Source organism: Capsicum annuum, chromosome 8, assembly GCF_002878395.1.
Source record: "Capsicum annuum cultivar UCD-10X-F1 chromosome 8, UCD10Xv1.1, whole genome shotgun sequence".
NCBI classification, from domain to species: Eukaryota; Viridiplantae; Streptophyta; class Magnoliopsida; order Solanales; family Solanaceae; genus Capsicum; species Capsicum annuum.
In genome coordinates this window covers 171,622,319-171,636,249 of record NC_061118.1, presented here as the reverse complement: position 1 = coordinate 171,636,249, position 13,931 = coordinate 171,622,319, and the positions used below count along the sequence as shown (strand labels likewise).

Sequence of the window (13,931 nt, the reverse complement as noted above, 5' to 3'; positions counted from 1 at the left end):
CTTCACCAAACACTCTTCACCAGGTCGTTGAAAACAATATGCTGCATTGATCAATTATACACCAAACAAAAACTACTCAGACCTTCTGCAAGTTGAGATCGGCTATATGAATCTTTACTTAATGTCGCTCCAATTAAGGTCATTCCAGAGCAATGATTATATAAAACCAACTGTATACCGAAACTGTACGGGAAAAAACTATCTCTATTCTAGGAAGCTCAACAATCCTAATCTGTACGGGAAATGCTTTGAAGATGAAAAAGTGGCAGACTTATAAGAAGCTATAAGCTCCTATACACAATTATTGTCTTTTCTTATCTCGATGAGATCCGCACACGTGGTTTTACATGAGAGATAATCCGAGGCATTGGGGTTCGCGATAGTCCAAAGCTTCAACTTCTGTTTGTAAATTAGCCTGAAAGTTGCCCATCAAGGTCAGCTACAATGTTCTAGAATGCAGACAAGTGCAATATTGCTGCCATTATAGGCATGGTTGGCAAACATAATGGGCAGTAAAGATGATCGGATGGATGACTCACCACTTCAGTGATGCCTTCCAATGTACATCATGGTTTTATTGACCAGTGGCAGCTCAGCTGAATCCTTCCGTGCTCCCAACACTTTTTGGCTGCACAATATTTGTTCAAACAACATTAAAATGTGAGCTAAATAGTTGTTTTTAATCTATTTTGAAAATGCGAAGCAACAAATTTCACGATTTATCACACTGGTTTTTCAGAGCTTCTTTACTTTCTTAACCTCCAAATCAAGTCAAAACCAGACCAACAAATTGAACAGAGGGATCATACTAAAAAGTCCAAATGATGTCCATAGCTCTGTCACTGGTGCAGAATAGCAGTGCATGATAAAGACAAAAACTTATGGTTGAAAGTCTTCGCTACTTGCATTAAGACAGTAACTGTTTCCACAGGATAGTAATTGCTGGAACGTTACATTTCAATCTTTTTCTAGTTGGTAAATTAAGGACAAAGTCTTAACTATGGGAGGAAGCGAAGAGGGTAGAAGAAGCTAGATTAAGATGAGATTCGCAACGAAATAATCAGAGTTGTAGTAGGAAGAGTTAGATGTAATTAACAGACTTCCCCTAATTTTACTACGGTTCAAAACTTTTTTCTTACTTTAGTGGAGAACAAGTAGTTAATATCAACAACTAAAAATGCCGAGGAGTTGCCAGCTTGAAAATATCCAGAAATACCAAGGAACACTCTTTTTCCCCTAAAGGGAATCTCTTGTGAAGAAAATACATATTAAGTGTCGAACAGAAATGTAAGCATTATATCATAAGTAAACTCCAACACATAACACCTTGAGAGTAGAGATTTCAAGAGTAACTGAGTAAGAACTGATTTGCACCCTTTGCCATTTGCTTTAACTATCTTGCTTTTTTCTTCCCCCCAAGAACGATCATGCTTAAACTTATAGAGCCATGAAGTAGCCCAAAATTACAACATATGGGGAGCTTATGCCAATTAAACTACGGGAAATTCACAACTTCAACCAATTTCTCTGTTTTAAGTTCAAAGTCGTGTTGGGAGTCATCTTTGGAGGGAAATTCATAGGCTTAGTTTCTCTTATACATGGTGTTAATGTGACTACTTACTCTCTCTTCGTCCTGATAATGACTGCAGAGTGCATACAAATGGCAGTTACCAAAATTCTAGGAAATTCTTTTAAATCAGTGGCTAGATGGTTTTATCAGACACATGGATGGGTATATTATGAGATTCAGAGACTAGTTAGGGAAATTCTATTATAACGATGGACTCAAAACTTGGATCTCTAACTATTGAGCAAAGAAGAGGAAAGTCAAGACAAAAGCTGACTCCTACTCCATCACTGACCTAGTTGTTAGAGAGGACTGGTTGGCAGCCAAATGCAAGCAACATAAATTATTGTAGAGCTCCCATGAGCACAATGACAAACGGCCTTATCAAACCACACAAGGGATTTATTATTAAAAGAAACAAAGACTAGTGAATGCTTCAATGGTAGGGAGCTGAGAAATGGAGTTGGCAACCCTTGATAACTCGTAGCACGTAGGTGTGAGGTTTAGGAGATAAAAATTGAAATATTCCCACTTTACTATGGTAAAATTGACAAAAAAATTTGCATGGTATTAAAAGGAACATTAGATTCAATTGACTCTTGTTATATTGGCACAGTGCACACTGTACCTGAATCTGGGCTATCTTCATGGTATTACAAAAACTCACAAGATCAGATATGAAATCGTAAAACAAAAGGATACATGCAAATTGCAAAGTGGCAAAATGATAAGGTGCAATACACTTTTTATTTGTTTTAAAAGGGCAATCATGTGGAGGCCACTTTTTCTATTCAGACATTGCAATGGATTATCGGCTTGAGAGATAGAAAAGTGAGTCGCCACCTTCACCCTCCTCAACAACATTAAATTCAGGCTGAAACCATAAGCACTGACGATTAACTCTAAGGCTGCAAAAGGAAGCTCAGGATAGACTCGTACGACTTTAATGCATACAGGTGAAGTAGAATGCTTCGCCAAATCTAACCATCTAGCTCAGCCTACTTACTAGGATGTAGGATTTATGCTGCCCAGCTCTAACTAACACATCCGTATTCATATTACTACCTTGGGTGCATGCAACATGCAAGAAGATTTGAAGCATGCATAAGCGGCCTATCTCATTCATTTCATTTGCAACGGACAATGGCATTTTGACTATCTCCGAGATCGAATTGAATGTCTATGGCTGAACAAAGGGGTTGTTTGGTTGGGAACAAGCTATCTCGGTATTAGCTATCCCGGGATTAGTTATCCTACCATATATATAGGATAACTTATCCTATCACTAAGGGGTCTTTAGGTTGGGAACAAGTTATCCAGGGATCAATTATTCTGAGATTTGCTTATCCCGGGATAAGTAATCCCACAACGTATATGGGCTAACTCATCCCATCACTAAGGCATAAATGGTGGAATAAATAATCCAGACTAACTAATAATTCCAACCAAATGCGGGATAAAATAATCCTACATTTTATTCCGGGATTATTATACCTTATACCTCACACCAAACGACTCCTAAGGTATAAATGGTGGGATAAATAATTCCTTGACTAACTAATACTTCCAACCAACCAAGGGGTAAAATAACCCTACATTTTGTTCAGAAACTATTACAACTTGTACCTCACACCAAACGACTCTAAATGGTTTTCGCATATCTCCCCACATTTACACTAATTTACAATTAGAACATATAACAAGTAAAAATCTTCAAAAAACAAAAATATAAAACAAAATCAGTATGTAGAGAGGGGGGTAAAAGCAAATTCACCTGGTATAAGGGGGAGGGCAAAATATGATCAAGTAATCAGCAGATGCACAAGTGAAGGTACTAGTTTTATCATCATAAGCATAACTATAAGAGCGTGGGCACGCGTGCTTGAAAAAGAGCGAGTAGCTCGATGGGTGACACGTGTCAGGCGTATTATACGCTTCGCTACAACAGTATATCGGATCGTTAAACGCCAAACACGCGCTCTTACATCCAACACTTTCTTTCCCACTCGCAACTCTCAAGTCTTTCGGGCACGCGCCGTTTAAGTCCACTAAACATCCCGTAGCACTGCATCCCCCACTTGTACCTCCTTTAGCAACTATAAGCATCGGAAGGTTGTACCCGTCAACAAGGCTGACGTCATAGAAATCTAAACCTTGATCGCCGTTGAGTGTAAACTCCGCTAAACTCGCCGGAGGAATAGCACCAGCTCCGGCGCATTCCACCTTGCCGGAGCCGCAATCTCCGGTGAGGCAGGTAAATTTTCCGGTAGATGGATCGTTGGAGCAGAGGGTCCGACCCCAAACCCGACCCGACCAAGCCTTGGGCATCTTTAACGTCTTGGATTTTCCACTCTTGAGAATAAACCCGGTTGGATTAACGGGTGCTCTGTCAGCTCCGGTTAGTATTCCGGGCCATACTGTGTGCCGACACTTGTTTACTATCTTGAAAGTCGTTGACTGCACCTCTGTAAATAAGTTTAAAAAAAAAAAAAAAAAGAAGATTTAATATTTATAATCAGAGTAGATTTTAATAAAAATAAAGTGAAGGGGGGTAGTGATTAATTACCTGAGAAGAGAGAGAAAGAGAAGAGAAGAAGAGAGAGAAAGGTGAGGGTGATGAGAAGACGATCCATTGATGATTGAGTAGTGGAATGTAATGCTAGTATGTTAGTGGTGGTAAGTGAGTGGAGATTGATTTTCAAGTTTCAAAGTTGTTAACTTTTTGTTTTTTTTGTTTTTCTATTGGTTTTTGATAGCAAAAAAGTTGGAGAGAGAGAAGAAACAGCGGGAAAGATTAAAAAATAGAAACAGGGGAGGGGAGAAATTCAGACTAGGATAGGGTGATTGTGAAGAGATGAGTGGGCTGTAACTTTATGGAAGGTTTTGGCATCTCTTCTTTCTTCTTCTTCTTTTTTTTTTTATTGGTTGAATTTGGTCATTTGGGAGAGAGTGGACTAGTGGAGGTTGAGGAGATTAGTGTCTATTTTGAAAAATCAGTTTAGATTTATGTCCGGACGCTCTAAGACAGAGGCAATTCACCTAGTGCGGAGACTGGTGGAATAGTACAGAGAAAGAAAGAAGGACCTGCACATGATGTTTATTGATTTGGAGAAGGCATATGACAAAGTTCCTAGGGAAGTTTTGGAGATGTTTGGAGGTGAGTAAGGTCCCGGTGGCATATATCAGAGCAATTAAGGACATGTATGATAGAGCTAAGACCCAGGTAAGGACGGCGGGAGGAGATTCAGAGTATTTCCCGGTCTTGACAGGATTGCATCAGGGATCTACTCTTAGCCCGTTTTTGTTTGCTTTGGTTATGGAGGTGTTGACGTGGTGTATCCAAAGAAAGGTGCCCCTGGTGTATGCTTTTTGTGGATGATGTGGTTTTGATTGACGAGACCCGGGGAGGTGTGAATGATAAATTAGAGGTGTGGAGACAGATCCTTGAGTTTAAAGGGTTCAGGTTGAGTAGGAGCAAGATCGAATATTTGGAATGTAAGTTTAATGGCTCGAGGGAGTAGGACGAGGTGGTAGTAAGGTTGGATTCTCAGGTGGTGTGTAAGGGGGATAGTTTCAAGTACCTCGGGTCCATGATTCAGGGGAATGGTGAGATTGACGAGGATATCTCTCACAGAATTGGGGATGGATGGATGAAGTAGAAGCTCGTCTCGGGGATGCTGTATGATAAGAAGGTGTCGCCCAAGTTTAAAGGCAAATTTTACAGGTGGCAGTCCGTCCGGCCATGTTGTATGGAGCGGAGTGTTGGTCAGTCAAGAACTCTCATATTCAAAAATTGAAGGTGGCGGGAATGAGAATGTTACGTTGGATGTGTGGTCTTACTAGGGCGGATAGGGTTCTGAATGAGACTATCCGGAAGAGAGTTAGAGTGGCTTCGGTGGAGGACAAGATGCGGGAGGTTCGTTTGAGATGGTTCGGCCATGTGATGAGGAGGGGTATAGATGCACCAATTCGTAGGTGTGAGAGGCTTGCTTTGGATGATTTCAAGAGGGGCAGGAGTAGGCCAAAGAAATATTGGAGAGGGGTGATTAGGCGGGACATGGAGCAGTTACAGCTTACTGAGGACATGATCCTAGATAGAAAGAGCTGGAGGACGCGTATTAGGATAGAAGGCTAGTGACTATTAAGGTAGGTAGGGTAGGGCATTACCTGTTTGGTATATTACTCTTGTTAGTCTACCTTGTTGCATGCTGTATTACGAGTTCCTACTATTCTTTGTTTACTTTTCATTGTAGGGGCGTTTTTATGTCTTGTCATCTTATTCCATGCGTTTTGTACGGTTGTGATTACTTATCTTATCTTGAGCTGGGGGTCTATCGGAAACAACCTTGTTACTTCTCCGAAGGTAGTGGTATGGACTGCGTACATCTTACCCTCCCCAGACCTCACTATGTGGGAATACACTGGATTTGTTGTCGTTGGTTGAATTTGGTAACTTTTTATAAATTTATTCTTAGTTTTATATTTTCTTATGAAAAGAATATTTTTAGGTATACAAAATCTGAAAGAACTATTTTCTTTTTATGAAATTTGCAAGTATCATTTTTGTTAAAAATGCTCCTGTAGAACGTTGAAATTGTGATTTGCTATTATTGGAGTGTAATGCAAAGTTACAATCTTTACATAGCATTTGGCATGACTCAATAATTTTTTATTCATATTATCTTCTCTTAAAAGAAATTAATAATTATAATTGCAAATCAAACTTTAGTCGGCATTTAGAAACTAATTAAATTTTAGCTAATTTTCAATACGAAAGCACAATTTAAATGATCATATATTCATATTTCTAGACTAAAATATGAAAATATTTAAAATTTCAGCCCAACGTAAAATACAAGAGTTCCAGGAAAAATATTTGAAATTAGAATTAACACGGTTGAAACTCAAAAAAAAAAAGAGTTTAAAATATACAATTCAGTCTCCATGATTCCTTTTATGGAGTTTGAGTTCCCTTTTGTAAATTCGAATTTCAAGATTTTTAATTACTAAACTTCTTGGCAATGCCTTGGAGTTTCAACTTTCAATTGCACAAGTTTGAGCTCCATGACATAATTTAATAGTTTCACTATTTACAACATGGCCTATTTGAAACGACGGACATTGTTGAGTTCAAAAATGATACTATTGGTGAAAATATCATACATTATTTCATATATAGCGCTTCCTATCAAGATTTTTTTCATATTCAGAATTCAAATTTGAGATCTCTGATTAAGGGAGTAGCAGTTCCATCCACTGCACCACATCATTTGATGGTGGCATTTTAAAACTTCTAATATAATTTCTCAAGTGAAACAATTCTCTATCTCTCTATCACATAAAGATGTATTGTTATTTCACTTATGATAACAGATTTTAAATTGACCCCTTTGGCGCCAACTCCAGCTGCTACAACATATTTCCTTTCTTCTAGGCTCTACTCCTTCAGTACCTACTACCTGGCTCCGACGTTTACTTCATTAGCACCATAAGCTTGCCCATTTTTCAGTCTTACCACAAATAATTTTCTTTCCCTTCTTACTCTGGCATCTCTGATTAATGCGAAATAAAAATACATTCGAGAACACCTACTCTCAACCGTCGCTGCATGAAGTTCTAATGCGTAGCCGTGAATTTTATCGTGCTATACATTCTACTATCTCGACACATGTATCCCACAGCCATTCTGCTCCTCCAAGGCTACCCATTACCAACCCAGGCACTATCTATTTCCCATACTGATGTCGCATACTGATGTCGCAGCTCCCACTACGTCTGATTTGGCAGGCATTGAAGGGGTCCTTAGAACTAACTTGGGTGATTGGCTAATAGGTTTTGCAAGTTGTACTATTGAAACGTCCACAGTTATGCAAGAACTTCTAACTGCACTCCAAGGGCTCTAGCTTGCATACCGATATGAATATTTTTCTCTATGCATTATAGTGGATTTGGTAGGAGTGATAGATATTCTATTCGACCCACTCTCAATTTACTCACATATAATTGACAATTGTAGATCCTTCCTGAAGCTGCTTCATGATCCATTTATCTACCACACGTGTAGGGAGTCCAACATGGTACCAGATAGTTGGTAAATTTTGATGCATCAATCACGGAAAGTAACATATATATCGTTTTGGTTCCCTTTGTACTTAAACTGCTAGACATAGATAGGAAATAATTTAGTGTCAATAGACCCCAACCCACTCCCACTTCCCCAGTTTTCTACCACACTACGTGTCCTAATGCAGTTAGTTCTGTATCTAGTACCTCTAACGATTGTATTTGTAATAATGTCCTCATACACCTCCTTGTTTTGTTTTAATATATACTAGTAGTAATCTTGATTACCCAAAAAAAGATTTAAAACTGTATCATTATTTTACTCATGGAAGGAATTGACGTGCGCGTGTATATCAAAAGTGTATACAATTGGCTACTTATGATCCAAACATATTAGCATATTTTAGCCTTCAAAATATTGACAATTATAGCTAATTAATTAAAAAAATGGTGATTTTTTGTTTGAAAGTTTTTTTTGTCGTGTTCTCAATTGGCACAAAAGCAGTTACTTATCCATACCATATTACGACAATTATCCACGGCCTTATTAACTTGTATGTATACACATGAATATTAACTAAATACAATCTTAACTAAAAATATCTAATATTTCTTGAATTAAAAAAATTAACTGAGTTGAATACAATATTAACATGTGTATTTATTCATGAATACAATAAATATATTATGTAGAAGATTGATGTACAATTTTAACTAAGTAAATGCGCACATTATTTCAGCCTAAAAAAATCATATAATAAAAACGTCAGCAGTTAACAACAAAAACAAAGAAATCCCATCTTTTGAGGAGAACCCAACCTATATTGTGTACAAAAAAATACCTATAAAATAATACTCCCTCCGTCCTAAATTATTTATCTCAAAATTTTTAATTTAATTTCTCATTTTACTTATCTTTTTTCATTAGTCAAGCCAAGACAATTGTTTTTTCCCATTATACCCTTAGTAATTGATTACTCCTTGTTACTAGCATTGAATTATCAAATAAACCTATATTGTGTACAAAAAAAATACCTTTAAAATAATACTCCCTCCGTTCAAAATTATCTGTCTCAAATTTTTTAATTTAATTTCTTATTTTACTTATCTTTTTTCATTAATCAAGCCAAGACAATTTTTTTTCCCATTATACCCTTAGTAATTGATTACTCCTTGTTACTAGCATTGAATTATCAAATCTTAAAAAATGTTGCAAAGACTTTGATAATCGTATAATCCTAATTATCCATGCAAAAAGTGTTTTGATATTAGTCATATAATAACTCCATCAATATTGAAACTAACAACATGACACAATTAATTAATAGGAACAAAATGGTAAAGTTACATTACCAATTATTATTTTCTTAATAATTGTGTCATATTAATTTGGGACGGATAATTTGGGACGGGGGAGTACTAATTATTAACTGTAAGAATCAATTACTAGTGTATACATTAATGTATACCTTCAAAAGACTAAATTTGATTCGTATGAATTCTGCACTTCAAGAACATTTCATTTTGTGTATACAAAGTGTTTTACCATCAAAACGGTAATAACATGAAGGACCAATTAAAATTTTGTATACATTAATTTATACCTCTCAAAAAAGACTAAAAGTTTCTTATTTAAATTATTTTGCTGAAGATGCTGATTATCACGAATAGGCTATTCATCCATTTCATGAAACAATGTCACATCCCAACAGGGGCAGATCCAGGATTTTCAGTGAGGGCGTTCAATAGTACATATACAGACTAATTGAAGGAGGTTCAGCCTCTATTATTTATACATAAAAAAAAAAAATTTACCATATAAAAATATTATAATTTTCCGACGAAGGGTTTGGATGAACCCCTGGAATACATGTACATCCGCCACTGCATTCCAATTGTCCTCATCATGATTTTTTGCATGCTTTCGTTTTTTAGATTTCATCGTGAAACAACGTAATTCATACCGCGATTTATTTTGTTCAAGTAGGTCAACCTGAGTTAAGTCACCTTATAAGAGAAAGTAATGCAACTAAAGTAGCCCTTACTATACAAGGGAGTGGAGCGCTAAGAAACAGAAAGTGTTATTACTATCTATAAGATATGAAGCATCAGCTAGCATGCTAAGCTAAGATCAGTCAATGTTCGAACGTGGAGCTTTTCTTTTTCGATCGCCTGTCTTAATAAGTGGATTCTGATTCATGCAGTTCTTCTTTGCTGCATTAATTTTTTCACTCTCTACTCTCCACCATAAATTAATCTTTTCACTATATCTCAGGAGTAGTCAAAGTAAATAGGTGAATTTGAGTAGGGATAAATTGACTAAGAAGTAGGACATACAACAATGGATAAATTTGGAATTTGTTGAACTTTTGTCAAGTTGATATTTGTTCCCATCAACAACATCAAGTGGTAGAAATACAACTAAAGATGTACAACAAGAAAGAAAAAGTCGTGCAAAATCTTAGTTTCATTACTTTCATATTATAATCCATAGCAATTAGTATACCATGTAGTCTTATTAGGTGGATAATCTACAAAATCAAGATCATCATCCCGATTTTTCACAAGATTTTTAGGTGAACCCCTTACTCATTATATTTCCAACAATATCACTAAAATAATTTGTAGAACAGAAAAAATTCAACTAACCATATATATCAAAAAATTCCTAATTTTTTTGGGGGGAAAAACAAATTTCCTTGGATTCGATTTTCCTAATACCCAAAAATAGTTGAATAGAGAGAGAAATAAAAAAAAACAAATAAAAGAAATAGAGGCACTAATACTCTTCATATCAGTATTTAACATATTCAATTTTTTTTTTTTCAAAAAAGTAAAAATAATAAAAATACAAAAGTTGGCAGTAAAAAAGCCGACCAAATATGAAAAAAAAAGGTCATTTTGTGCCCAAAATAAAAAAACATGGCTATTTGTTGGAAAATTTATCAAAATGTGGTCACGGGTGAATCTCAAAAATAGACCCAAACTAGGGTGACTTTCAAATTTTAGCCCCAAATTAAAAAGTTTCCTTAAAATAGCCTTTACCTATTAACTAGTATTTTTTTGAACAAAATTACCTCTGATCAATGGAGTAAATTACATAAATGATCCTGGATAACAACTTCATAGTTATATCTTTCAACTTTTTTTTTTCTTTTTTTAATTTTACTTTGATTTTTATTATTTCTTTTCTCTTTTTATTTTTAATTTTCTCAACCCTTACTTTTTTTTCTCTCAACTTCTTTTTTTTCTTTTTCATTTTTTAAAAAAAAAAATCTTTGATTTTTTTTTCTTTTTAAATTTTTCTCAACCTTTATTTTTATTTAATCTTTCTTTTTTTAATCAACCTTTATTTTCTTATTATTCTCTCTCAACTTCTACATTTTCTTTGATTTTTATTTTTTTGATATTTTACTTCTTTTTTCGCAATTTTTATTATTTTTGTTCTTTTCTTCGATTTCTTCTATTCAAGTTACATCTCCTGAGTAAGAGTTGACACTATCACATTATAAAGGTAAAATTTACGACTTTCGAACAATAAACTACTTTTGAACAATAAGCTACGTTTCATGGGCAAGAGTTGACATTACTACATTGTAGAGGCAAGACTTATGACTTTCAAACAACAAGATATGTTTCATGGGAAAGAGTTGACACTACCACATTGTATTTTGATTTATGGGATGTTCTACAACTATTGTCTTAGAGGTAAGACTTAGCTTAAGGATTTTTTAAGCAACAAATTATGCCCCACGGGCAAGAGTTGACTCTACCACGATATGTTTTCATTTATGAGATGTTCTACAATTATTGTCTTAGAGGCAAGACTTAGCTCAAGGATTTTTAAGAAACAAATTATGCCCCATGGGCAAGAGTTGAATCTACCATGATATGTTTTCATTTATGAAATGTTCTACAACTATTGCCTTAGAGGCAAGACTTAGCTCATGAACTTTTAAACTACAAAGTATGCCCCACGGGCAAGAGTTGACTCTACCACGTTATATTTCATTTATGAGATGTTCTACAACTATTGCCTTAGAAGCAAGACTTAGCTCAAGGACTTTCAAACAACAAATTGTGCCCCACGGACAAGAGTTGATTCTACCACGTTATATTTTCATTTATGAGATGTTCCACAACTATTGCCTTAGAGAAAAGACTTAGCTCAAGTACTTTCAAACAACAAATTATGCCCCACGAGCAAGAATTGACTCTACCATATTATATTTTTATTTATGAGATGTTCTACAACTATTACCTTAGAGGCAAGACTTGACTCAAGGACTTTCAAACTACAAATTATGCCCCACGAGCAAGAGTTAACTCTACCACGTTATATTTTCATTTATGAAATGTTCTACAACTATTGTCTTAGAGGCAAGACTTGACTCAAGGACTTTCAAACTACAAATTATGACCGACGGCCAAGAGTTAACTCTACCATGTTATATTTTCATTTATGAGATGTTCTACAACTATTGCCTTAGAGGCAAGACTTAATTAGCTCAAGGATTTTCAAACTACAAATTATGCCCTACGGGCAAAAGTTGACTCTACCACGTTATGTTTTCATTTATGAGATGTTCTACAACTATTGCCTTAGAGTCAAGACTTAGCTCAAGGACTTTCAAACTACAAATTATGTCCCACGGGCAAGAGTTGACACTACCACGTTATGTCTTTATTTATGGGATGTTCTACAACTCTTGCTTTAGAGGTAAGACTTAGTTCAAGGACTTTCAAATAATAAATTATGTCCCACGATCAAGAGTTGACACTACCACGTTCTATCTTCATTTATGGGATGTTCTACAACTTTTGCCTTAGAGGCAAGACTTTGCTCAAGAACTATCAAATAATAAATTATACCCCACGGGCAAGAATTGACACTACCACATTATGTCTTTATTTATCAGATATTCTACAACTCTCGCCTTAGAGACACGACTTATCTCAAGAATTTTCAAAGTACTTCTGAACAACAATTCATGCCCTTAAATTTGCTTTGATGTCAAAAAAGGAAAATCCCTTTGTGGATTATCCAATTTTTTATTTATTAGCAAAATATAACAGAAGTTGAGAAAACAGAAAAAAACGATCAAACAAAATAAAGAAATAAAAAAAATATTGAGACAAAAAAAGGAAAGAAAAAACTTAAAGATCAAGAAAAAAGCGAAGAATTAAAAAAATTGAGAAAATTAAAAATGAGAGGAAAAATAAAAATAAAGTTTGAAAAAATGAGGGAAAAATAGAGAACTGAAAAAGAAAAAAAGCGATCAAACAAAATAGAGAAATAAAAAAAAGAGTGAGAAAAAAGGAAAGAAAAAAAAAAAAAGAATAAAAAAAAAAAAAAAAAAAAAAAAAATTGAGAAAAAAAGAAAAAAAATTTTTTTTTTGAGATAAATGAATTAAAACATGAAAGTAAAATTAAAGATAAAAAATAAAAAGTGAAAATAATAAAATTAAAGAAAAAAATAAAAAGTGAAAGTAATAAAAAATAAAATTTGAGAGACAAATAAGTATGGAAAGTTTTAAAAATATATTTGAGGTGTAGAGGGGTAAAATAGTACTTGTATTATAGTTAAAAAGTAAGAAAAGTTATTTTTTAAAGATATTTCTTATTAGGGTCAAATATCTAAAGCCACCCCTATTTGGATCTGTGGCATGCAATTTTCTGTGTGGTCACGCTGTGTATTTTTTCGTATCTCGCCTCTGTATTCGGCCCAAAATGACTTGAGTACTATATTGGGCCCAGCCCAATTCAAGGTAGCGTCCCTATCAGCCCAATTCTGCATGTATCCCACAGGAGGTTGTTTATCTGGTGGTTAATTTATATATACTATATTTGACTACTCATAATCCTATAGGCTTTAGGCATTAGAATTCACAATTAGACTGATGATCAAGCTCATGAAATTCAAAATCATAGAGTAATATGTTTAGAAAATGCTCTAATTATTAACTAGTAAGTACATATATAGGTAATTAAGTTATGAACTATTAGTCCTAATTTTATAGATCTAATGTGCTTTCTAATCATTAATATAGTTTATTTAGCTATTGTTCATTAGTTGTTCGGCATACTAAAAAAGGTTCATTAATTAATTATTCATCAGAGGCCCATAGAGTTTTGATAATTCATTAAATTTGGATAAAGATTGACACCAATTACAAAGATATAATCATTTTCCAAACACTAAGTAACGGTATTTTAATGGACTAAGGGGTAGTTTGGTAGGACGTATTAAAAAAATAGTCCATGTATTAAGTATGGTATTACTTAATACGATGTTTGGTA

At 34.7% G+C, this 13,931-nt stretch overlaps 1 protein-coding gene across 1 annotated transcript; it reads right to left on the bottom strand.

Annotated features, from left to right (window-relative positions):
• Positions 1-83: 83 nt before the first annotated feature.
• On the bottom strand, positions 84-4,499 carry LOC107840546 (thaumatin-like protein 1b). The gene is made up of 4 exons (XM_016684443.2): positions 4,134-4,499; positions 3,342-4,032; positions 540-628; positions 84-415 (listed from the first exon to the last, which is right to left on the bottom strand). Exons 1-3 carry the CDS (start codon positions 4,198-4,200, stop codon positions 544-546), a joined length of 843 nt encoding a protein of 280 aa, XP_016539929.1. The 5' UTR covers positions 4,201-4,499; the 3' UTR covers positions 84-415; positions 540-543.
• Positions 4,500-13,931: the final 9,432 nt, after the last annotated feature.